Source organism: Guyanagaster necrorhizus (assembly GCF_019112545.1).
Source record: "Guyanagaster necrorhizus MCA 3950 unplaced genomic scaffold BT62scaffold_67, whole genome shotgun sequence".
Classification (NCBI taxonomy): domain Eukaryota; kingdom Fungi; phylum Basidiomycota; class Agaricomycetes; order Agaricales; family Physalacriaceae; genus Guyanagaster; species Guyanagaster necrorhizus.
This window is the reverse complement of record NW_025064946.1, coordinates 133,259-157,373: the sequence shown is the minus strand read 5'-3', so window position 1 is coordinate 157,373 and position 24,115 is coordinate 133,259. Positions and strand designations below refer to the sequence as shown.

The window sequence follows — 24,115 nt, the reverse complement described above, 5'->3', positions numbered from 1 at the left end:
TCGACATGGGTGTCGACAAGCGTTGAGGCGGCGTCAGTGGGGGGGGAGGGGTATTGGGAGGAGGGGGCGTCAGGATCCTTTCGTCTCGGAGAGGGGACGGATGATACGGCGGCGAAGAGACGAGGGGGAGGTCGTCATCGCTGTAGGCCAAGTTCACGGTGGAAGGGAGAGCTGAATGTGTGGAAGGGTCGGAGGGAAGGCGGAAATGCGAGGTGGAAACGTTTCGGAGGTCTTCGATGGAGGAGTGGGGGATGAAGAGGGGGGAAGGCGGGCGCATGGGGAGATAGCTGGCTGAGGCCATGGGTGTGGGGTATGCTGCACCGTCGCGAGACGGTGGCGGTTCCATGCGCAAACCAAGCATGTTGTCCGATGACGGTTTGTGAAGACGTTGTGTGTTTCGTGGAGGCGACAGAGGAGGCAGAGGAGCAGGATACGTTGGGGCTGGTGGAGGTCGCAAACTTGTATGCTGCCGTTGAACATGAAAATCAAAATGACAGCATTTACGCGAAATATGTAGCACATACCTTTACTTGGGGAGGTGCCTCTGGGGGATGTGGGCTAGTGACGACAGCGACTTGGCCTGCATGCTGATGGTGTGAGCGGCTTTCACCTGATTCGAGAGTGAAATCATTGTTGTCTCGAGATATTAACATGACACTGGGCGGGGGATCAGGCAACTCGTCGGAAGGAGTGATAAGTCGTTCTTGATCGCTATCAGCTTCGAACCCCGGCTGGTCTTCTCCATTATTACTGATGTAGCTCTCATTATCAACCAATGATAGGCGAGAGAATCTGCTAGATCCAGGGACAGCCTGGGCCGCCGTGTACATCGGCTTTCCCGCTGTGCGATAGTTCTCAAGCGTAGAGTCAGTCTTTGTGCTGATTGCGGTGCCATCTATATCGAAGATCATGTCGCGGGAGAGCGCCTTGACGTGCACAGGCCTCTTTTTCCACGGTAGAGGTATGGTTTCCGCAACCTCAAGAAATGTGTGTCCCGTCTTTCGAAAAAAGTCCTGGGAGCGAGTGTACCATGTCCTCCGCGGCGGGCTATTATACAGTGTTGGGTACGAGCTAAGACGAATATGTCCATGCCGTGACGTAGAGGGCGTGCCCACGATCTCATAATCTCCCAAATCTTCGACTTCATCGTCGATGGCCCAATTCTTGTCTCTGCTGTCAGTCCGTACTTTCTTCGGCCCATGAGGAAATCGGGGAAATTTAAACGAGAAGCCTTTTATCGATACACCGTGGTGTCGCGCCCACAAGTTCCTCCACCGGTACAAGAAGAGCAAAATCGCAGCGAGGGCCACAACTGAGCAAGATATAGCCACTACTGTGATGATCTGATATTTTGACCAGCCGTCACCTGCATCCTCAGAATCGCCAGCTGGGAAGAATAAGCGATATAGGATATGAGCCGAGGAAAGCTTTGCTTACTGTCGACGGCTTGACGAATATTGAAGGTCTGATTGACTGGCATATCTGCGTAGGCCCAGGCGGGTACATGAACCTGGTCAGAGCGCTTGGAGGTGGTGATACGCAGCTGGTGCTGCTCGCAATGGGTCAGCCACTGATCCGAGGTCAGCGAGTAGTTGCCCTGACTCATCAGACAAGCGCTCCAGATGTTGAAGAAGATGTTTGTGCTGTTTGTGCTGAGTACAACAACATGCACCAAGAGCAAAAACGTACCATGTACACCAGTTTGCACTCGGTTCCCCATTCCATGTGTGCTGCACTTCCCGTCCACCAAGCACAGGTCTTGCCCACCGAGCCGCCCTCACCGGTTGGCACCGCACCATCTCCTCGACCAGTTCACACGGCGTCTGACCCTGGTTGTTGTTCAACTATATTCAAAATGAATTCTGAATTGATTTTCAGCGCGAAAAAAGCGACCCACAGCTCTGTGATGATCATCCTGGGAATATTTGGGTGAGGATTGTTTGGTTTGTCATAGCCGAGACGATGCTGTGGCTCACCTGGGCAGCGACGATGAAGGACGATAGAAGAGCGACCAGGCTTAAAGAGAGGAAGCTACCGAGATTCATCACATACGGACGAGGATGTAAGAACAACTCGAAACAGACAGTGAAAAAGAAGAGTCCCAACGAACCATGTGGATCAATTCCGAGTTCGAAATGACGATTTCGGGATACGGTCACAAGTTCACGTTATTTCCAGACGGGATCAAATTTCAAAGGGTTTTCAATACTGATCGTTACTTGACTGTAGCCACTACACATATCCTACCAGGAATAGAGGAGATATTACGGTCCACTGGCAAGCAGAAATCCTGAAAACCACGCAGCCCGGAACTCTCCATTTAATTGAGGACCGGCAGCAATTGGATCCTCGAGGCGCCCCTGCTTCGATAGAGAACATTCGACGGAGAGTATTCATTACCATGGGACTGATTACAATCTCGTGCAGTCTGAGCGAACGAATAGCCTGTCACGGCAATTTTTCTGAATCCCGACGGTTGTCCACTGAGAATGATGAGTATCGTCATGTTCAAGGAGCTGCGCAGGGCCATGGCCATGGCAGATCAAACCACCAAGAAAGACCCAAGTAACTTGTTCCTCGAAAATTTCACAGGAAAACGGCGACATACCACAATTGGACTGGGAACCATCCATGGCACATCCAGTCCAAAATAACGATTCCGTCAGCAGACCCTTGATATACTACGATTAAGGGCACCGAGACTCGGAAATGAATGAGAGAGAGGATACCTTTATATATCAAAGCGAGGTCTCGCGCGCACGGATAGCTATCCGGTAGCTTACTATACACTTGATCTTTGTCAGACCGGCACAGCTTGCTCCCTCTTTGCAGAGAAGTTGGACCCAATTGTTATGTTGACGATTTGCTGACCGTACCGGGATTACTAAATAATCTCGGCGTTATATCCGCGCAGCCAGTGGAGACGAGGAAAACAAGGCCTTATGTGCCGGGGATTTGATACTCCGGCGTCGCACCGCTGAACTTCAACGTTGGGAATAATCAGGAAAGAACATTCATCCAGAGCCTAAGATAAGGCCGTGAAGGTACTCCGCAGGTAAGAGGTCTTGTCTTGACTGCGTCCTCTTCGGAAACCCCAGTTTGTACAGGCAGCCGTTCAGCGGATCGCTGTGGCCAAAGTTTTTCTGCACATCATTCGCGGCAGCCACGATGGGGTCGGAGATCCGTGGTATCGTGTCCATCGCATGTACTAGTTGGTGGATTCAGGGCAAGCAGCATGATTTAGCAAGTATCCCCCTCTTTGTCGACCATCGCGACTAGAACTGGCTACTAGATGCAAAGCGAGGAATTTCAGAAGGAGAGGCAGGATTTCGGAGGTTAGTACCGGGTATCATTATGCCTCGGCTAAGGACGCGTCGCGTCCAATGACACGTGACTGCCGCACGCTTCATGATCATCACGACTGTCAGTGTCAACGCGCTCAATCCTTCCTGCTCTTCCTCGATTTGCGGTGATGTTGACCCCACTGATGTCTTTGCGGCAATGGGTGTAGCTTGAGAAAGAGAGCTCTGCATAGAGGACTTCGCAGCGAGTCTGACAACTACGTATCAGCATCCAAAGCTTTCTAAAGATCAAAAAGAAATGACGTACTCTGAACAAGAGAACGTTTCTGTGCCCTTCGAACGGTCGTCAGTCTTTCCATTATTGGAAGGCCCACCATCCGTCTGATGTGTTCTGCAAAATAATGAGAGGAAAATTCAGGAGAGTATGGGCAATAGTTACTCACCCTTGCCTTCCACATTCTGCAGGTTGAGCAGACGCTCTATCCGATGGGGTCTGCGAACCTGTAGCTCCCAGGCAATGTTATACGCGAGATCAATATCAAATTGAAATAGAGCAGGCTCCGTCGCTTTCGCTATCTACAGACGTAGAACACCTCAGACAGGGTGCAGACCTTAGAGGGAGACCACCTCTCATGCTGCTGGGAATCAGCCAAGGTGAATGAACAGTTTTGAGCTGGGAAAGAAGCAGAGGATCCCCTGTAGTATACATTGCTGTTACATATATGAGGCACAACAAAGGGCCCAATGAAGATATGCCTACCATCTTTGAACCGTATTTAGCCAATTAACAATGCTTTGTTCCCATTGTTCTTCGGAACCCCAACTGTCATCATCGATGGTATCTGATCTCCACGAAAGTCGTTTGAACGTCGGAGTTTGGCTTTGGGCCACGATTCCCTCGACATGCACGCTAAGGGGAATGATAAATTAAGCAAATTTGAGAGCACTAATAGGGGTCGGTAAGGTCGTACACGTACCGTCCCTGCGCGCAAAACGATCTGCGGGCTATTCAAATTCAGTCAGTGGTGATCATGAGTCAGGAAAAGCCGACGCACTAGAACATCAGGGTCGGCCCGTACTTTGTCAAGCCAACCGAGCACCACCCGGCCCACGAACCCTGTTTTTGATATGATAATTCCAATAACAGGCTCAGCAATTCTCCGCACCGCTCATTAGGCTGAAACCGTCTTCTTCATCGGTGACACAAAGGTACGGGAGAGCAACAGAGTTCGGGTGTCGACAAGGGGCGAGGACATGGGCATCAAAGGGAACGTTAGATGACTGGGCAAATGTTGAAGAAGGTCGTTTCTCAACACGTTCCACCTTCTTAACTGGCTTCGGCTGTTGAATATCTTCGCTATTTCATTAGCGAGTGGAATCTAACTTTATTTCGTTCACATCCATATTGCATATGTCCTATCATAATAGACAAAGGCCAGAGAGAGAATCAGCAAAGACCGAAAAAGTATCGTTGACTGCTTAGCAATATCATTCGACGCGTAGAAGAGCTTTGAGCTCACTAACGGTCGAAGGGACTTCAAAATATCCAGTCCTTCCAGAGGAAGTCTATGAGTTCCTGCACGAAATGATATTCTTGAACTCCTCGAGGAAAGAAAAGGCATTAGAAGAGATACCTCGGCATGGACCGTTGACGAGTCGTGAGGGTATTGAAGAGTCAAGTAAGCAGACCAAGTTATGCATCTCAGTGGGCCACTCTGTTGCACACGATACTATAAAGTTAAACTAAGACATTGCAGCTTTTGCTGTATGACGTAGAGCCGTCGAGAGGCGGACGGTAATCGTAAGGTAGTGGTGGTGGGTGGTTCATGGATCGCGATGCGAGCCGGTAACCGAACGTCAGAATTTAGAGTCACGTGACGGTACATAACTTTTTTCAATGGCTTTTCCTCAACGTGGTTGTTCTTTTTACTTGTGTCTCGCTCTATGACAAGAATTTTCGTCGTTAACTTCGTATATGTCTTCGTTCTCTTTCAGACACTGATATCGATTATCTCGTGTGTTGGCTGTACGGATGTTGTGTCTATTTCCGAGAACACTCCTAGTTCTGTATCTCGCATCCTCTCATATCCCCGGAGGCTATACGATCCCCTCTCGTGATGCCTCTGTCCGTTTTTCAAGAACAGTTGACAGTTCTCCCATTTGCCAATCCTTTGGAAAATAAAAGCTTTCTATCACGGTTAACCTCCGAGTCGTTAGACGATAAGTTTAAGCTGCCTTCAGTAACAAAGGCTGTCGATCCAGAACGCTTGTCGATACGACAGACTCGCAAAGCCCACCATCATTTGTTGGAAAGCCCTTCGTACCCCGACGTCAGCTCAAGTGTCAACCCGTTGAACCTGGAATGGAGCTCAGTCGGACGTTTGCTCCGCTCTGAAAGGTTCATGCGTCGGTATTTCGGACCCGTAGCGGCTTTACGCTAAGACTCCGGGCGTGATGTCGAGTTGCAACTTCTTGAACAGAAATCACGCTGCAGAGAAGTAAGGGTATGAAATTGATCCCACTTCAGCTGGGGGATTCTTTCAGGGATCTCGTACGCGTACTGTCTTCGCTTTGTTCCCGCCTAGGGTGGCTAGACAGACCGCCGCTGGAGTGGAGGAAGATCGAGGACAAATTCAGAGGTGCCAGGCGGCTTGTATGATTGGCACTGGCGCAGGGTCTGTCTTGCTGATGTCGCGCTTGGCGTTCCAGACCCATTCGCTGGACATGCTGAACGTGATAAAATGCGACAGCAAGAAGTATAGGTTATAGATGGGAGCCTGCGTGCGGGCTACGTTAGCAGCGCAGCTTCAGAACACGTTTACAAGTACTGTGGGACTTTCAGTGCATGTTTCTCTGTGAAGAGTGAAGAAACACACCCATGAGGGACGCTAACCACAAAAAGACTGCTGCGCTACATTTGACATCAACAAGGAAGTCGAAAAATATAGTGTGGTGCAAGCAGGCAATCAAAGATGACTGCTTTTTCAGCACGTGTAAATGGCTCTTCTTGGGTCTCGCCGTCCCCATCGGAAAGAAGATACAAGTAGTAGTAAAACAGAAAAGCGCTTCAAGGATTCTCCATTGCCACCGAGAAAAATCTTGTACTCCTGGCAGCTGACTAGCAAGGAAGACTAATTGGAATATAGAAAGCTTTCGTCTACAACAAAATGCGTCAGGATTATCGACAGATTTTTCTGTGGTGCCTCGATAAAAAAATTGTCTGTTTACCAGGCGTATTGGACATCTGTCAGTCGTGGACGATATGTTCGCAAAAGGTTCGAGAACATTTTTCTTAAACCAAAAAATGTCCTGAGAATCAGTGGTTGGCCAAGCAGAGTTGAAGAATGATAGAGTTCAGGTCATCTGAATGTAATAAATGTCATAAAATGCTAGCAGACGGAGAAGAGGGGAGTATATATTTTTGCGGCATGATTGACAGTCGTATCGCGGTATCCCCAGTATTCCCCAAGCTGTATATCTGTGCGTGCAGGAGCAGGAAACATTAACAGGAAGACATAGCTCGGTTTCCTCGGTTTCTTGAGTCTACGGAGATGCGCCCAAGGGAACGAGGAGGCCGGGTGTGTATGTATTGCGAGGGAAAGATAGATAGCCAATCCCGCGAAGCGCACCAACCACCAATTTTTGGAACCTGTTGTCAATCCGGATATTTCGTTCAGCCTCTACTGTCGTTGCAGCACCCTGAGTCACTGACGCAGACGTGAGTGAATTGGAGCGGTGGACATGACAAGTTACAGCCTGGTGAGCCGAGTACGGTACCAAATTTCACAGCAGAAGGGATATCCTGGCGTTACCTTCGGAGTGATCCAGAGGAATTGGAGGCGTCTGTCTCTAATCAAGATCCCAGGAGAATACGGCGTCGTGGCGAAGTTGAATTACCATCGTTACGTGAAGGAATCAGGACGCAACTGCAAGGCTGCTGCCGGCCAGAGGGGAGTTGGAGATGCTCCCGCCAATGTCTTCGTCGAATCTTTTCGTTAATGGAGCTTGCCCACGCTGTCCTCAAACACTGGCCTTGCTCAACGCGAGTGGCAGGAATCTCCGAGATTTGATGATGGTGGCGGTAACGGTAAGCGATGACGTTGAAGGCGCGGAGCCGCGTTTGCCATCATTTGTACCTCGCCTACCTTCAACGACCATGAGTGCTGAATAATCGCCCTTGCTGCCGCATATATTCTCATTTTTGGGTTGATATTGACAAGAAGCTCGGGTTACGATACCTTGACCCTGGAAAAACAAATGGCGCAGAGATATTCCTAACCTCTTATCTACCAATGGCGACGTCACGGTCTGCGACTCTCACGACGGCTCAACTGACCCATTTTCGTAGTCTCCTCGAAGAATGGCTAGCAGAGCAGCCGCCAGCGATGGGATTCAGCGTGCCATTCGAAGATATCACCAAACCACCGAGACATTGTCGCGTTTCGAACGCGTCCTCCGCTACTTGGCGAAGCTGCCGGTAAATTCAAATTGATTCCTATGGACGGGGAGGATGACGTGCCAGTCGAGGCATGCATAGGCGTCACCGTCGAGAGCGCTGAGCCGGGTGTCTTTGTTGCTCATGTACCTGGAATGAAGGTGCGTTCCCCGCTTTTTTGCTGGTGCTAGTCCTGACGGCTAACAATTCCGGGCAGTGGTCTGGATTTACGCTCGCACACAAGGAATACATCGCTGACCTTACCTTTGGGCCGGATACGACGAATGAAGAAGTATATCAGCTAACTGTCATTTGCTAACGACGTGCGTATACTTTTGCAAGGCCTCATGGCAAGGCCGGTCTGTTTTTAGGCCAGGAAATCTGACATGTTCTGGCTTCTTGCAAGAATTATACAAGCTCAATATAACCATTACCACGGGAAAAAGATCCAAGTCCAAGTGAAGAACTTCTTTATCGCGTTGTTGGGAAGGTTTTTTAGGCCTGGGACTTGATAAGGAGCTCTGAGATGTCAGTTTCCGGGCCTAATTAACTCACCGACCCTGCCATTGATGCATGTGTTCTCGTGTTCTGAGAAACCTCATTGACAACATGTACAGCTCCTCCATCTGGCATTATCCGGTGGCGTCGGATGCATTCTCGCTTACGGTCAAACAAGCAGTGGAAAAACATACACCATGGAGGAATCGAGTCACGTATCGCGCGAGATCTCTTTGACGCCGCTCGTATCATTGGCTCCCGCCTTTCCTATGGCAAAAATGAAGAGGATTATTTTGAGTTCAGCGTGACATTCTCCGAACTCTTGGGGAAATACGCGACGGATTTAGTTGAGCCGAGCGACAAATGGACGCGTCGGGAAATGTTGTGCGTAACAACATCGCCATCCACGAGGACAAAGCTGGGAATGTTAGGCCAAGGCTTATTTCCACGATCGTCCGCACGTCTAAAGAGCTTGAGGACCTTATCACATCTTCTCCGTCGCACCGGCGCACCAGTGCTATTCTCCGAAATGCAGCTAGTAGCGGCAGCCATGCTGTTCTCAACACCCATATCAAGAATAAGTCTTTACCGTACGCCGAAGATGGATGGCTTATCCTCTTCGAGTAAGCTGCATTAGTTGGCATCATATGAAAAGAATTACTGATTTTACTTAAGTTTAGCAGGGAGTGAGCGCTGCGAAGACTCCAAAGCTCACGAAAAGCAGCGCATGAAAGAGTCCCACGAGAACAATGAAAGCTTCATGAATCTCAAAGAGTCTGTCCGCGCCAAAACCTAGATGGCGACTGAAGACGGATCTGTGTATATACCCTGGCGTTCAAATAAGCTAACCATGTTGCTGAAACCTATCTTTGACGTTGAATCCCGTCAGCCGTCGGAAACCGTCATCATTGCGCATGTCTCCCCGCACAGCTGGGCTATCATTCGTAGCACCAACACGCTCTCATATGCAACCCCATTCCGCACAGTACCGGTCAAACTGCGCGGCCTCCTCGCGTATGATTTCGAAGACTACGTGGGACCGGGTGCTGACACATGCATGGCTAACCAACGAGTTTGCGAAGCGCATAGCTAAGAAGAAGGGCCAGGCGAGGAAAGCTGCCACTACTTTCGCGTCCCTGGAAGAATCTACTGAGGGTTTGGATCTGGGTTTGGATATTGACAAAGTATGTCCTGGGGGGTACACCGCTCGGAGTCTTGGCGCACTGTATACGACGGAATCCGTCGAGCGTTGTCTCTCTGCGCAGACCGAAGGGGCTGGAGATATGGAACTTCTGAAAAACAGGGCTGCAGAAGTTTATCGGACAATTTTTCTATCCAATAATGAGCGCCAAGACTAGGGCCAGGACGCAGACCATGAAGACCCGGAAGAAGGTCAAGATGCAAGCTCATGGTAAGTTATTCGTCCTCCGTGCGTTCATACTGACTGACATGTGAATTTTCAGGAGAGGCGCCGAAACGGACGTTAGGATATGGAGTCGAGGATGATGACCCTATGCTCATGATTGACCCCATTGGATATCATACCCTAGAAAAGTGGGACGCGACTATAGCTGCTGCGATCGCGAAAGCTGTCGAAGAGAAGACTGATGTGCGTGAAGCCCATCTGAATGCGACTAAGGGATTGGAGGGTGGACGTGGCTCAGCGTCAGTCTGAGAGCAAAACTTCAGTATATGTCATGCCGGGCGAGCGGCCGCAACACTGAACGGTGCTATCTAACCGCAAATCACTTGTATTTGTGTCGACCGTAACTTTTTTATCGCAATCACGGGGAATCTTTACCTTTAGGTTTCTATCGCTTTCACTCGTGGTGTTCTAGTCCTGTGGTCAATTCGCTCTTACGGACATATAGCGCGGGAGAATTTTCTAAACCCAATCCCCCGCGACATGCAGATCCGGGGGATTTCCCAATGTGAGGCCTTTTATCTCCCGTTGGGACTGTACAGCAGTCGTATGCTTATTCTATGCATAGGAATTATACTAATCCCCAAAACCTTGTGTTTTTTTCCAAGTGGGGCGGCCGTCACCATCTGTCCAAGTTGAAACGACTTGTCAAAACCTGGGAATGCAGGGTACCTGGGGTATTGGCTGATTTCGTCCCAACCACTGCCAGGCTTATACTGTTTAAGCAGTCAGGTAGTCTCATTTATCTCAATAATGAATCACGAACAGCAACCTCTTGCAGCAAGGCCTTCACATGATGAAATTCTGCCAAGTTGATTACAGAAATATCTAACGCCACAACTGCGGTAGCCGGAGCGAAAAAGCAGGCACGTACACGGAACACAGCCACCAGATTTCAGCATGTGAAAGTTACTCGATCACCGATCCGTCATTCCTTTGCGGTGACGGGACAATTTACTCTCCCTAATTCACTGTTCGAATGACTAAATACGTTGGATTTTAGGGTACATGGTAAGCAATTCATTAGTCAAAATCCTATATCAAGCAGCTCATCTCGTTATTAATAGATTAGTCGTAGGTCATCACGCGAATAGAACGTATCAAAATTTGTCTAACCCGACAAGCGAAATTGTTATCGGGGTCTTACCGCTGCTTCGTGGCTTTAGCTAGACTGCCGGAGGCTGTCGAATGTGGAACGCATCATTTTCCCTGACCTACGTTACGCTGTTTATGATCATGTACGCTGCACCCGACTCGGCTTTAACTCTGCCTTTTCATGAGCCAGAGTTTCAGCCAGCACTTTCTTCACCCAACCATCACCATCATGTCTTTGTCCGCTTTGCAAGAATTGGCTCCTTCCTTCAACCTCGCTGGTGTTTCCACTGCTGCTGCAGCGACAGGAGCAGTAAGTCCTCGTTGGTCTTCCCCATTAGATCCAGTGCCCTCAACATTTTTCCAGGTTACAACTTTGTATCTTAACCGTAATGAATACCGTGGAGACACCGCGGTTGTTGTTTGTGCTCTTACTTGGGCGTCGCTTTTCGGCACAGGTGTTTACAAGCAACTGGGCGTAAGCCAATCCTTGGGAATAGCGACTGGCGGACTCGCATCGTTCTTGGGGACGATGATTGTGCTTGCCGTTGCCTACCGCCTCTCACCTCTGCATCCCCTCTGGCGCTTCCCTGGTCCCTTCCTCTACAAGGTTACGTCGTTGAAGGCCATGCACATGGTGTCGACCGGTCACCGTTACCTGATCATCAAGGACCTGCATAAGAAGTACGGAAAATTCGTGCGAACCGGTATGCCTGGCTTCTTTCACGCTTCGTATGGGGAAGCTGACATTAGACAGGTCCCAACACACTCTCCATTGCTTCTAATGAAGCTATCCACCCGATTTATACCACCGCACAGAGCATGAACAAGAGTATGGCGTACCGACCGGGGCGTGCCCCCGTTGGGGGATTGTTCTTCACCCCTTCGAGAGAAATGCACAACATTCGCAGGAAGGCGTGGGCTGGTGCTTTCATTGCCAAGTCGTATGTTCATTTATCCCCTTTTTTCTAACGAAGAATTCACAAACTATTTTAGGCTTCCCAAGCTTCTCGCTGTCGTTGATAAGCGGACGAAGCAGATGATCAAGGTCATGGACAAGCGACGCGGTCCTGATGGTGTCATTGACATGTCTGAGATAATCCGTCACTGGGCGTATGATTTGATGGTCACGAAATGGTTCCTCTTTAGTGTTTCTGTATGCTGATACCGTATTCAGGCTGAGATGACTTTTGGCGCAACCAGCGATGTCGTGCGTACCACTTGATCAATTCTTATAGTTTTAAACAACGGTTGCACAGGAACTTATGGCTAACGGTGACCCGGAGGATGTTTCTGAGAATGCTCAAAACGCCACAGTTGTCTTCGAAGTGTGAGTCCATTCTACATGTCCGTTCGCTCTGAATGCATCCTAATTATTACTCTACAGTCTCGGTGAAGCCCCTTCCATCTTCGACATTGCATGGAACTTGCCTGCTTCTGATGAATTCCACGTTCTGGAAAGGACTGCCACGAAGCTCATGGATGTCCGTAAACACATCACTGGTGATGATATTGCCTCGTACTTGGCGAGTTATTTTCTTTTGGGCGCTGTTGCGGCTTCATCATACCGTCGTCTAGCTCGGGGAGAAGGGTGGCGAGCGTCTCGGTGATGAAGACCTCAATATTGACTCTGCCTTTGCTATTGCTGCCGGTGTGTACATGAAGGTCATTGCCGGAATTGTGTCTGATGAATGAATGCCCCTATAGGATCCGACACTACCGGTGGAACGCTAACGATACTTCTCTTCTACCTCCTCCGTGACCGCACCGTCTACAAGAAACTCCGTGATGAACTTGATGCTCACTTTAACAGCGTCGATGAGATTGACGACCCCAAAGCACTCCTCGATCTACCCTACCTCTATGGTGTCGTCTGGGAAGGTTTGCGCCTTGGCACACCGTTCGGTGGTCTACCTCGTGTCGTGGGCGAGGGAGGATCGATGATTGATGGTGAATTCGTCCCCGAGGACATCATAGTGGTACGTTACAGTGATGGTCATAATGTTAAGAAGAGATTGTCTTAAAGTGTTATGTAGTCGGTTCCCCCATACACCCAACAGACCGACCCGGAAAACTTCTACCCCATGCCGATGGAATTCTTGCCTGAGAGATGGCAGCCCGAAGGTCTCGGTCCGGCGACCATCACGAAGAAGAACGCCATGCTGTGTTTCTCCTACGGTTCGTGTTATCGTTTTTCATTGATTCAATAATGGGGGTTGTTTGTTGATCGACTTACGCAATTGACAGGTGCATTCAGTTGCCTCGGCAAGGTCTTTGCTAACCAGGAACTTCACCTCACTGTGGCCAAGCTAATGGTAGCCTATGATATGGACCTCCCGAAGTCGTTTGATCAGCAGAAGTTCATGGATGGTATTCTTAACATGCGCACGACACTCTTTAACTATCCTCTGGCTATCACGGCGACTCCCCGGAACTTGTAATGGAAGAGGGTCCATTTAGATGTGAAGTACAAATAATTGCCGCTACCTATTCACTAGATCAACCTGTCACAACTAATAGCATGATATTTTAATAACGACGCGTTGGAGTAACATGGACTTTACTGACTACTGAGAACACTGATTATTCGGCGGGGGGGCTGTCATATATGCAGACGTCCTAGCATGGATTGGATATCTCACTGGTTCTGACTTCTAAGATTTTGGTAGGCGGATGATGTAAAAAAGAAGACACGCGGTGATGATTCTCAGGTCAGTGTACATACGCTCCTCCTAGGTTCGAACGGCCAGGATATTCGACACGCTAGAATCGCCCGCGGCCGTAGTATCACTGAAGGGGCAAGCAGATGTCTTCCATGCCCCAGAATGAATTCTTCTGGGGCCACCTTGTACGGTGTACTGTGCGATCAATGTTAGCGGTGTATATACAATTCCTCCCAGGACTGATCGCCGAAAGATCGACAATTACTTTGGTCGCTATAATGTACCTTCAAGTTTTCTATGTGGTGCGTATGCTTTGGAAGGTGTGGTGTGTTTGTTCCGGGGGGGCTGCTTACAGGTTTTTTCAAGTTCTGCTGTGGGCTTGTTCCAAGTTTGGCTTGAGGGGTGTACATGTGGGAGAGTTGTTTAGCAAGTGGAGGCCATATTTTGTTATACTTGCGTCTGACATGCCCAAGTGGTAACCGTGCCGTGTAATGATGAGTCCTTGGGACGAATGGAAAAATAAAATAGCTCCTCCTCCAGAAGAACAGCTCGGATCCCAGGACTATTTCGCAACTTGCTTCATATATTTAATTTTGTTCTACTGAAATATTCCTTTCCTTTCCTTTCCTTACTCGAGCACCGTCTCAAAACAAATCTAATGTAAGCACTATTTTCGGGAGGACTACGTTGTGTCCTAAGGACCCATACTGTACTACATGCACTGCCGTATCCTCTGCCCAGAGTATCTCATGGCCGCCGCTATCATGGCAAAGCCCAATCCTGTCGTGCGCGCACGACTTCATATTCCTATAGACCTGAGTAGGCTGTGGTCAGCCCCAATCCGATAACGGCTAGAGGGCGTGCGCTCAGTACAGAGAGAGTAAAGGCGCATCAATACACCTCATCAAAAGGCCTGGTATCCTTGAAACAACTCTCAAAGACCTCATTAACGACCTTTCTCGCAGTCTCTTCGTCAGGACACAGCGGATTCGCCGCCAACGAGTCAACCGCCCGTCTCCGCACACACTCCTGGTGCTGACCCGCCACGCCAAAGACCCCCCTCGCCAACTCACTCGTATACCGACAATCCCCACTCAGACTGTTCGCCCGTATCTCCGAACATGCCTGGTGCCGCAAGTTCGCCCAATCCACGCGGAATTTGCAGTCGTCATACATGTGCACGAGCTCGTGCGCCATGGTGCGCTCCATGTGTCTCCGGCTGTAGAAGTTGGACGCGCAGAGGATGATGGCGCCGCGCTCGGGGTCGTACCCCCCCGCGCGCGTCTGGTTGCAAGGGCCGCAGATGAGGTTCCGGGCCGGGACGCGGCAGCCGCTGAGGGCGAGGTGCTGAAGCATGAAGGTGACGACGGGCGAATTGTCGATCAGCCATTGCTTGTTTTTCTCGCAGCGCGCAATGTCGCGCGTTTGTCGGGATGTGGAGGGGGTGCCAGTGGACAGTCCGACGCCGGTCATTTCACTGGCCCAGCTGCGCCATCGTTCAAAGGCAGACGAGGGATTGGAAGTCGATGTAGAAGGCTTGGGCTCACTTTCTGAGTCCATGATAGCTCTGCAAGCATCGGTAAATAATAACGAGAAATGGGATGTCGGACAGTACGTACCTCTATCCACAGGTCTGGTCTTGTAGTGGGCAAAGGCTTACTGTGGCTAATCAGCACTTGACAGAAAACGTTATGTAATGTCGGACTTTGTATATTCTGTTTTCGGATCGGCGGCTCCGTCATAAAAGAATGTATATAGAGGGTAGTAAGTTACGACGTTGCCTCTTTAAGACTAAAATACTTTGATCGCCGTCCTCCGGCATTTCCCCAAACTCTCAATCGAGTCCATCGGCACACCGCTTCCCAAGCCGATCCTTACCAGTCGATGATCTCACTTCAGAATGAATATGTGTGAGAAACTCTTTACTTACATTTTGAAATTCGTCCTTTCAGAAACTATTATATATATATTTTAATGTGTTGGTCAGGTTACCATCACATCAAATTAGTAGTAACAAAACACGGCTGACACAATCATTTTTTTTTCAAGAAACTACCAATTGGAGACCCCACTAAAAATAGCCATAGCCATTGATGGCCGTCGCACGGCAAATGTGACTGAGTGGTTCGGCTCAGCGCTTCCGAGCCGTAGCACAGTGTTTCTGTCATCCACTCTCCAAAGCAACACTATTGGTAAGTCATCTGCACATCTCTGGGGTAAGATGCCCGCATAGTTTCCCCAACAGCCCTTGCACTTCGCAAGATCTCCTCCCTGCAGGTAGAAGTAACATTAATGATCAAATAATGTAATAGCCCATGTGTAAAAATAAACCCGACCCGTTCCACTTGGCACTTGCTATCCATCCGTTTACCCGTCATTTGGCCAGATCTCAAGGGGGCGGGGGCAGGGCCAATTCATACAGTCAAGTCTCAAATGTGACGTACATATCCTGCAAGTAAAACGAGCCCTATTTCAGCCGCCAACTCTATTATTACACCTTTTTTCTTTTTTTTTTTTTATGCGAGCGTCCTAACACCTAGAAAGCAACAACACAAGAGAGCAAGAGTCCGGAACAATAGGTACAGGTAAGTAACGATAAAACTACATTATAAGTAAGGTGTGAGTGAGATAAGCTGGAGGAGTCAATAAAGATGCAATGCCTATTAGTACAAGTCCGAGTGAGTCGTAGTCCATAGTCCATGGTTCTAATGCAAAGGTATCGTAAACATCGTCAAAGAGCGTTAAGGGTACGACCAGGCGCATCCGTAAGGGCAAACTTAGTCCAAAAAGCGCGAGTCCGAGTGTATAACAACAGATGTTCGAGTCCGAAACGAAACATGTCCATGTTTACAATGTCCATGCAATGGGCAATTGTCTTTTTTAAGAGTGTCCTCGTAAAGAGTCCAAGAGGGAGGGATTAGCATCCTCGTACGTCGAGATTGAATCCTATACTTCCAGCCTCTTCTGGACTTTCGCTATCGGAATACCTAGTCGAGATCCTCAAGGTAAGTATTATCAAGAAACATACGAAAAGCGAGATACCATACCCAGGATAGGAAAACGGGAATGAAAACTGGTCATGGCGTATAGAATCGTACCAAGTTCGCTTCGCACATCGGAACTATCCATGGGTGGCCACGATGATTCCAAAGTATCGAGCTCCCGGACAATGATTTCCGCCGCTGATGTCCAACAAGTCTAAAAGAACATCATATCATATAAGTGAACGCCTTCCCACCGGCATGAGAAACGGACTTACGCCAACTATGGGATCCAGAAAGTTAAAATCGGAATCCGTCATAGATTTAATAATCAAGGCGCAGGCTCTAGCAGCCCGAGAAGATCTGTCATACGAGTGGGCATCGTCACGAGCGAACGGCTGGTGGAGGATTATTATAGAAGCGTGCGCAAGAGTATGTACTGTGATTAAGATTTGTCTATCGTCAGGCATCGTTGCATCCATTGAATGTACTGGAGGCAGTGTTGATAAAAACCGCGTGATTGTAATCTCTAGCGCTCGTATCTGTTCTTGATTCCCTGGTGAGGGTTTTCCTAAGTGGAGTGGTAAATTTAGCATGAAAGTGATGATCATATGGAATCGAAACACCGTACGAGAGTCCCACGCCCGGGATAGCTGGTCCGCGTGGCCGAAGAGGGTGGAGGCCTTTGCACGCAAGGTCTGCAGCGAGAAGCTCCCCGAGGCTACATCCCCATTCAAGAAACTCGCAATGGTGTGGTACGGGGAGTTTGACTCGATATAACCCTGGATGAAATTCGAGATCAGCGTACGCGAACAGAACGGGAAAAAAAAGTTTCAGGGTTAACGGACCGAGTCATACTCCGCCATGTCTCGTGGCCAAGGGCAGGTTATCGAGGTCCAAGGGTTTGACCCATCCGGCAGGACAGGAGGCTTCCTAAGCACGACGGACCAGCATCGATCCAGGTTGTATACTTGCCAGAATGCCAGAACGCGCTCGCCGCGTCTCAGATCGATCTTTTGCGGCTTGAGATCGAAAGACTCTGTGGAGTCGTTCATCCACTGATGATGCTCTGGTGAGACATCCACGTGGAGGCCCATTTGGATCGCCAGGGCAGCCGCGGCGCTGGCGTGGTAGCTTCCCTCGAGCAGCCGCCCATTTGCGAGGAAGTAGAGAGATAGGAGGCACGAAGCTTGTATGATGTCCAAGACTTTGTCGGCAAGCCGAAGGCCTTGCTGGTGTGCCTGGACGGCCTGGGTGAGGAAGTGATCCTCGTGCTCACAGAGAGGCTCTGGCCGCGAGACAAAACAGGCCCAGAGATAGATGGCGTTCATGAGGGCGGGATGACGCTGTTCCGACATGGGGAGGTTGAGGCTATCCCTGAGACTGCCCATGTGCACTTCAAAGCCGCACTGGTGACGATGAGGGGCAAAGAGATCCAAGCTAGATGCGACGCATCAAAAGATCAGATTGTGTAATGACATGGATGACGCAGGACTTACAGGGCGGGTGCAAGGTCGAATGGGCCAGGAATCTGGGGCTCGTCAAAGAATATCTCGGAGGAAAAGGGAGTGGCTGAAGGAGATACGCCCTACGAGAGAGGATCAGAAAGAGATATTAATGAGAGACCTAGACTTGCTGGTAAATTTGTCCATGGTCGTGCCGGTGAGCTGGTCGTGTCTATAGGCATCGCATCAAATTTTAGTCCGCGGACAAATTGCAGCCAGGGAACTGACCAGAGGGGAAGGGGGAATGTGATGCAGAAAACGAAGTACTGCCCGGAGAGCCCAACGAAGATGATGAGGATTCAGAATGATGATAGGCATGAGGGTCGTGCAGTGTGATGGCAGGTGATACGTATTCGGGATCTTCGAGCTCCCGTATACGCTGTTCGAGACGAGCTATTGTCTCCTTGAGAATCTGTGTCCGCGTCTTGCCCTTGCCATCATCATATTCACAGCAATCTGCTTTCTTGGCACGCACACACTGCTGACACGCTGGTTTCATACCGTCACATCTCTATGAACGCGAACTGATCAGATCATGGAGCGCTCGGATGCAAAATAAAAGGGTACCATCTTCCGTTTCCTGGGTTAGGGGGGAGGGGGTTGGGGTGGGGTAGGGTAGGGTGAAGAAACGTGATAAGAATTGCTGTGATATTCGAGGAAATGCGCGCACTGACCTGCACCGCAGACACGCCTTGCCTCTTTGCAAAGCTCCCTGTGCACCACCAGCGACCATCGCTATCTTGTTGGCCATCAAAGAAATATAAAACAATGCGGGGAACGATCTACAATGCAAAGAAAGACCGATTTTCCCGGAAATATACCGCGGTCGGAGCAACGTTCCAAGAAGAGAGACAAGAAGGAAAGAAAAGGGAGTCGAGGCTAGTGAAAAGACAGATGCAGAACGATCCAGTTATGCATGAAGGCCGGAAGGGCTGGCGGAAGCGAAACAGAGAAAACGAAGGCAACTCATATGGATGCTTGTCTGTTAATAAAGGAAGATCAAGTGTTTTGGGCCGCACAGCCAAAACGGAAAGCACGGGGTACGTTTACAGTTTACTCACATTTGGCAACACACACAGGGTCATCCCGATCTGAGATCCACACACCCATTAATTTCCAAATTTCTTGTTCCGGTAATTTCTGAAAAGGCGTCGTCCAATTCCTGACATAACGCCACAATCTTTCTTACGCTTCCTTTATCCCCGCCTCCTCTGCACATGAGTAGTTCCTGAGGCAGCAGGGGGCGGGAAGGATTTCTGGGGATTTTTGGGACTGTCATTTCGTTCTGTACCTTTGTCTGTACCAGGCAAACGCGTTTTCTCTCACATCGGGCTGTTGAACCCGCGCTGCCAGTCTCTCGGAGGATGGGCTCCGAATGGGCATTGCCTCGGCTCGTCCGTTCCGGATAGATGAGACTCCTTTTGTTCTGGCTCCTTTATATCATCATCATCGTTCAAGTAAACTTTTTTTCATGAAAGAGTAGAAGAACAGGGATCAGGACGAATGATAGTCAGGAGCACGCCTACCCTGACTTGACTGACTGCTTGGCAGCGCATCGGACACCTTTCCGTTGATCCTAGTTTCGGGTTTGGACGGCAAGGCAAGGAACCGACAATCATGACCCAGATGATGGGGGCCGGAAATAATTCATACATCTTGGGGGGGCTTCTCTTTCAAGCTTTAACCTAGCGCCAACGTATACTCCAATTTCCAATGCCCACGTCGGCCCGTTTCGGATATGACTCATCTGTACGGAAGGCGATCCCTGTGCTCGCTCTGGAACGAACCCCCTTGCTAACTACGCAAATACGCGGCCCGCTAACTGTGCATTCGAAATCTGATACGAACTCGCCGGAAAACAGATGTGCGATGAATCGAATCGCTGATGCTTGTCGACGATTCATGGGTGAAGCAATAGTAGTGGTCCGCACTCAAAACACCTCCGAGGGCAAAAGCCACACGACTTATTAGTCTAGCCCTTGCCCTTTTTCAGATTCCAGTTCTTCTCAGGCAGGCCCGGATCCGTAGGCTCTTAATGTATTATTATTATTATTCCAGGCAACCGCCGTGATAGATAATCTATTTCCTCCAAATGGTCATAACCAGTGCCGAATATGTTGTTGTACACCCCGTGACTGAGGAATTGTATGGTACACGACTGTACACAAGTCGCTGCGGCGCTTGAAAGGGTTTGCCTCCGTCAATTAACCTGTGGAGCTGCGCATGTTCCGTTTTCGATGGCTGCTACGAAGATCATAGGTACGAGCAAGGTACGCTTCTGCGCAGCGGTCTTCGTGACGTCGTTCTCAAGGCTTATTTTGTAAGATTGTGTGTGTGTTTTTTTTTTTTTTTCCTTTTCCCCTTTCCAATGCAACTCATGGGGACACCTGATGCGGGTTGCCATCACATCCTCGCGGTCTTTTGTCTATTTGTTTCACCCCAGGCTACTCAATTCTCATCCTCGTATTTACTCTGCAACAAATGACATTTATGAACACACAAAATTTTCCACAAGCCTGCCACAGTGAACCGTCGGCTACCGCGGCATTTGCGGAATTATTAAGGCTTCAACCGTGCCGTGCGTATTGTCCACACACGTCAACGGAAAAGTGTGGACCCAACGACTCCAGACCAGCTCCTCAGCTTTGTCATTCCCAGGGTTTATCGGACACCTTGTCTTCAAATGCCGCTTGCTTCGTTCAGACGACTCTCGGAACTTCAAATTTCAACGAATAATAATATTAATGTGTTTCAGGACCAAACACCAAAATTTCCAAACGCGATCGCTCCAGCGCCCGTTCTAAGGATCGACATGCGGATATAACACAGACAAGTGGGGGGGGATAAAGTACATAGCGAAGACGTATGTGAATTCCAGAACGACTATAATATAACTGGTAACCAAAGAGACGAATTAGATGTCAACCACTCTCTTAGGAAGCAACGTCATCTCACTCACGCATAAACTACAATGATTAGATCAGAATGCACCATTTACATGCATGGAGGTGACGCTAGTGTTGGAGTGCGTACGTGACGGAACCGCCGGAGGGAGCAGCAACGGTGCCATCGTCCCCTTGGCATCATGCTGTTGTTCAGCTATCCGCTTTTCTCGCATGTGTGCTTGTCTCACATACGAGTAGCGCTGAAAGTGGTTGAGTGTTTGCAGGAACAATACACCCACCTATCAATGAATCTTAATATCAAAAATGGACCGACCGATTCGCAACCTTACCGGATATGCACGGAGCTGATTGAACAGGTCCACCGTCTGGTCCCTTATCGACTCCTTTTGGTGGAAAAGCCCAAACGCTAGGGGGAGGAGACCGCCACTATGGGGCATTAGATAAGACAGAAACTGTAATGGAGTTATTTAATGACTTAGCCGGGGCAAAAACCAAAAAAAAAATAATTAAGCATGAAAGGACTCACCTCCACTACCTGATCGTAGGTCTTGACATTTTCAATAAGCGCACACATGACCAAAGACACTTCCGAGTCCGGGATCCTTTTGGCATGCCTGAGCCGGAAGATTTGATGTACAACGTCAAAGCCTTTGATGGGGTTCGTCGTCAGCGACTTTTTGAAATCCTGAAGTTATAATTTGCCAAGGGTGTCAGGAAGGTGGTGTGGTGGACAATAAAACAAGGGAGGACAGACCATAGCATAGTACTTATAGCTGTTCGTCCTTTTCCAAGCCTCGACGCGATGGCAGTTCGAAGCTAGTTCCTTGTGACCCAAGGCCTCGTCGTTGAAAGCAATGCCGCTCCCTAGCTGATGTCGAGAAGCGCTCCCATCCATGAAAGGCCCACTAGGATACCCAATACTTGTAATACCAGTCGCCTCCTCTTCATAGCGTGATGCCAAGCGCACAAAACGGCCAACGTATTCCGTGAACCGTGCCCGAACCAGGCTCTCCCCATAATGATACTCAATGGCAGATTTAATCTACGGACAAAGGAAGATCTACATCAGGCAAGTTCAATGATGGGAAGGAACAACATCACACATACGTCTTCGATGAACACTGTATCCGTGTTGTGGTCTGCTTTCGGTACAAAGTCAACCTTGTCTTTGCTAGGGACTTTCTGGTAATCCTCCTCGGATGATTCAGCCTTCAGTGTTCCGCTCCGGGTTATAAAAGGTGCAACGAAACCAGAACCACTGGTTATTGGGTAGTTGGTATGGATATCCTTTGCCACAGTGACTGTACCCGTGCCAATATCCAGGAGAAGATCCCAGGCACCTAACGCTTCGAAGATCGGGTTTGTTACACCCGCGATGTACGCAGGACTAAACTTGAAGCGATTAATCGGACCGTGACGTGAAAGACAACATATAAAAAGACGTACACAGACTCCCATTCTTCTCTATTATTGAGATTCGCGTATGGAAAGGCTCTTTCTATGAAACCTCGGAGAATAGCCCCGCAACCGGATGCCAGTGCGCATGCGGACAGCACGAAGCTTGACACTTCCCCCGCGGGTCGTTTATGACCCAAAAATATTATCCGCTTACCAGTGATCAACGCGTTGAAGAGGACGATAATCGGATGCGTTTGAGGGCCGTTCGTATGGAGATGGGGATGCAACGGACCATTCACGGTGGCGCCGAAAACTTTAATAAGTGTGATCAGGGAGTACTAGGCCAAGAACAACATCATGAGTCCGCGATGCATTAGAGATGAAGTAAAGTTTCTTGCTTACATCACCAACCTCTTCAGGAAACGTCGAAAGCGGCATTCTAATAGGCAGCTGGTGATCTCGATACGCCACAGTGGTATGAAAGAAATGGGTATCTTTAGTCCAGCTGGATCGTAGGTCGTACGGTACATGACCTGGGTGTAACGGCGGTGGCCTAAGGGTAGATCCAACGAGTGACGACGCAGAGGAGGCATCCGTTGAGCGTCTCTTTCGACTAGAACCCACTAGCGTGCTGCTGTTAGCCAAGGACGCGACGGCCCCGTCCTCGCCTTCCGCAGAAGCATTTTCCAAGCCGCTTTCTTCCCCTACCCAGACAGCACTACCGCCTAGCGTGAACGATGAGTCGGAAGGTGGAGTATGTGATTGCCGTGTCTGTGAAGAAGACCCGGTCGTGCTCTCTGTATCCGTTCTGTCTCTTGGCCTCACTGTGTTCTCCCATTCCCGCCCCCTGTTCTCATCAGCAGCTCGCTCCTTCTCCTTCGTCCGCATCATGATACCCTCTTCAAAACTCGAGTAAGACCCAGCGGAAGGCGTCGTCCGATGCGCAGGATTCCTGCTGCCACTTGCACCGAAGGACACAGATGAAGCATTCTTGATATTAGCGAACTTTTCAGCAAAGATGTCCTTTCGCTCTGAGAATCTCATGACCATCTTCTCGTGTCTGTTCAGGATTGGTGCGCCGGAAAAGTCCATTGAGTTGACGGCATCAAAGAGACGTGCTAGACAGTCTTGCGAGGGATCGATGAGGTAGTCGTCGAGAGCCATTAGCAAAACGGGCTGGAAATAATAGATTTAATGAGCCTTGGTAACAGCAGCAGCGCACTTGCCTTGAATATTTGGATAAATGGATGTCGCGTACATATCGCCAATGCCAACACCCTTGCTCCTCTATCCAGCGCCTAGCATCAGCGTATTTCTCTGGACAGGCCACAGCGAACGCACCGATTCAGTGATTTATCATGCTTGGTCCTCACCAAGTTCAGCACGCAGAGCAAATCCGGCTGGTCGCCTTGCGACGACATCTCCTCTCCTGGCAACCCCACCGTCTTCACGTCTGGCGAGTCCAGGCCGACCACAGGCGAGATAGTATTGAACGGCGTCTGGTTCAGGAAGAATACCGTCCAGTCGTCGACCTGCATTTCAGCCCCGTCCGGGAGCATCGACATGGCGAGGACCCTACCGATGATGATGAATACCTGGTCGCCGCCAGTTCGAGTGGGCTATGCACTCACGATTCATCGACACCGAGAGGCTGAGGGAACTGGTACTTGAGCTGCGCGCCTTCGAGGATGTGAAATTCAGCCAGGAGGACGAAGGAGCAGTGGTTTCCTTGGCAGCTCATCGTGGCTCATGCAAACTGTTGGTGGCCGCCAGAGAGCGCCGGTCGTGCTGTGATGTATTTGCCTGCAGTTCTGTGAATCGTACTGTCGCTGACTGCCAGGGAGGAAAGTATCGTGAATGCGTTCAAGAGATGGTCGCCGGAAGCAGATGCATTTGTTATGTCTTTCATCAC

The 24,115-nt window shown here is 49.5% G+C and overlaps 10 protein-coding genes across 10 annotated transcripts; 5 read left to right on the top strand and 5 right to left on the bottom strand.

The window, feature by feature from the left end:
- The first annotated feature begins 1,427 nt into the window (after window positions 1-1,427).
- BT62DRAFT_698686 (uncharacterized protein) lies at window positions 1,428-2,250 on the top strand. Its single transcript, XM_043181924.1, has 3 exons — window positions 1,428-1,832; window positions 1,890-1,929; window positions 1,996-2,250. The coding sequence occupies exons 1-3, from the start codon at window positions 1,505-1,507 to the stop codon at window positions 2,087-2,089; spliced, it is 462 nt and encodes a 153-aa protein (XP_043033118.1). The 5' UTR covers window positions 1,428-1,504; the 3' UTR covers window positions 2,090-2,250.
- A 764-nt stretch (window positions 2,251-3,014) lies between these two features.
- Window positions 3,015-5,003, bottom strand: BT62DRAFT_924625 (uncharacterized protein; the record flags this gene model as incomplete). Its single annotated transcript, XM_043184640.1, has 11 exons — window positions 3,015-3,208; window positions 3,404-3,559; window positions 3,610-3,693; window positions 3,746-3,878; window positions 3,914-3,998; window positions 4,092-4,212; window positions 4,280-4,307; window positions 4,358-4,419; window positions 4,469-4,643; window positions 4,823-4,878; window positions 4,937-5,003. The coding sequence occupies 11 exons, from the start codon at window positions 5,001-5,003 to the stop codon at window positions 3,015-3,017; spliced, it is 1,161 nt and encodes a 386-aa protein (XP_043033117.1).
- Window positions 5,004-5,935: 932 nt separating this feature from the next.
- On the bottom strand, window positions 5,936-7,045 carry BT62DRAFT_1081496 (uncharacterized protein; the record flags this gene model as incomplete). The annotated part of the gene is made up of 4 exons (XM_043179675.1): window positions 5,936-6,107; window positions 6,179-6,213; window positions 6,701-6,951; window positions 7,015-7,045. The coding sequence occupies 4 exons, from the start codon at window positions 7,043-7,045 to the stop codon at window positions 5,936-5,938; spliced, it is 489 nt and encodes a 162-aa protein (XP_043033116.1).
- Window positions 7,046-7,263: 218 nt separating this feature from the next.
- On the top strand, window positions 7,264-8,056 carry BT62DRAFT_1013762 (uncharacterized protein; the record flags this gene model as incomplete). The annotated part of the gene is made up of 3 exons (XM_043178110.1): window positions 7,264-7,434; window positions 7,671-7,898; window positions 7,955-8,056. 3 exons carry the CDS (start codon window positions 7,264-7,266, stop codon window positions 8,054-8,056), a joined length of 501 nt encoding a protein of 166 aa, XP_043033115.1.
- A 330-nt stretch (window positions 8,057-8,386) lies between these two features.
- Window positions 8,387-9,031, top strand: BT62DRAFT_1013761 (P-loop containing nucleoside triphosphate hydrolase protein; the record flags this gene model as incomplete). Its single annotated transcript, XM_043178109.1, has 3 exons — window positions 8,387-8,619; window positions 8,673-8,858; window positions 8,911-9,031. The coding sequence occupies 3 exons, from the start codon at window positions 8,387-8,389 to the stop codon at window positions 9,029-9,031; spliced, it is 540 nt and encodes a 179-aa protein (XP_043033114.1).
- Window positions 8,688-9,609, top strand: BT62DRAFT_938840 (uncharacterized protein; the record flags this gene model as incomplete). Its single annotated transcript, XM_043187611.1, has 2 exons — window positions 8,688-8,858; window positions 8,911-9,609. A coding segment is annotated over exon 2 (239 nt), but the record flags the coding sequence as incomplete, so codon positions are not given.
- A 1,673-nt stretch (window positions 9,610-11,282) lies between these two features.
- BT62DRAFT_913089 (cytochrome P450) lies at window positions 11,283-13,191 on the top strand (the record flags this gene model as incomplete). Its single annotated transcript, XM_043183875.1, has 9 exons — window positions 11,283-11,457; window positions 11,508-11,694; window positions 11,747-11,906; window positions 12,010-12,080; window positions 12,138-12,300; window positions 12,341-12,401; window positions 12,458-12,729; window positions 12,787-12,928; window positions 12,998-13,191. 9 exons carry the CDS (start codon window positions 11,283-11,285, stop codon window positions 13,189-13,191), a joined length of 1,425 nt encoding a protein of 474 aa, XP_043033112.1.
- Window positions 13,192-13,986: 795 nt separating this feature from the next.
- BT62DRAFT_998224 (uncharacterized protein) lies at window positions 13,987-15,079 on the bottom strand. The gene is made up of 2 exons (XM_043190712.1): window positions 15,033-15,079; window positions 13,987-14,980 (listed from the first exon to the last, which is right to left on the bottom strand). The coding sequence occupies exon 2, from the start codon at window positions 14,971-14,973 to the stop codon at window positions 14,305-14,307; it is 669 nt and encodes a 222-aa protein (XP_043033111.1). The 5' UTR covers window positions 14,974-14,980; window positions 15,033-15,079; the 3' UTR covers window positions 13,987-14,304.
- Window positions 15,080-15,909: 830 nt separating this feature from the next.
- On the bottom strand, window positions 15,910-18,959 carry BT62DRAFT_1081491 (uncharacterized protein). Its single transcript, XM_043179674.1, has 10 exons — window positions 18,574-18,959; window positions 18,467-18,479; window positions 18,128-18,410; window positions 18,031-18,071; window positions 17,894-17,982; window positions 17,243-17,834; window positions 17,026-17,176; window positions 16,673-16,965; window positions 16,461-16,611; window positions 15,910-16,400 (listed from the first exon to the last, which is right to left on the bottom strand). Exons 1-10 carry the CDS (start codon window positions 18,648-18,650, stop codon window positions 16,360-16,362), a joined length of 1,731 nt encoding a protein of 576 aa, XP_043033110.1. The 5' UTR covers window positions 18,651-18,959; the 3' UTR covers window positions 15,910-16,359.
- A 1,686-nt stretch (window positions 18,960-20,645) lies between these two features.
- BT62DRAFT_938831 (spindle pole body interacting protein) lies at window positions 20,646-24,099 on the bottom strand. The gene is made up of 11 exons (XM_043187610.1): window positions 23,835-24,099; window positions 23,545-23,778; window positions 23,430-23,490; window positions 22,606-23,379; window positions 22,252-22,541; window positions 21,913-22,192; window positions 21,560-21,847; window positions 21,332-21,490; window positions 21,135-21,257; window positions 20,859-21,083; window positions 20,646-20,793 (listed from the first exon to the last, which is right to left on the bottom strand). The coding sequence occupies exons 1-10, from the start codon at window positions 23,942-23,944 to the stop codon at window positions 20,880-20,882; spliced, it is 2,523 nt and encodes an 840-aa protein (XP_043033109.1). The 5' UTR covers window positions 23,945-24,099; the 3' UTR covers window positions 20,646-20,793; window positions 20,859-20,879.
- Window positions 24,100-24,115: the final 16 nt, after the last annotated feature.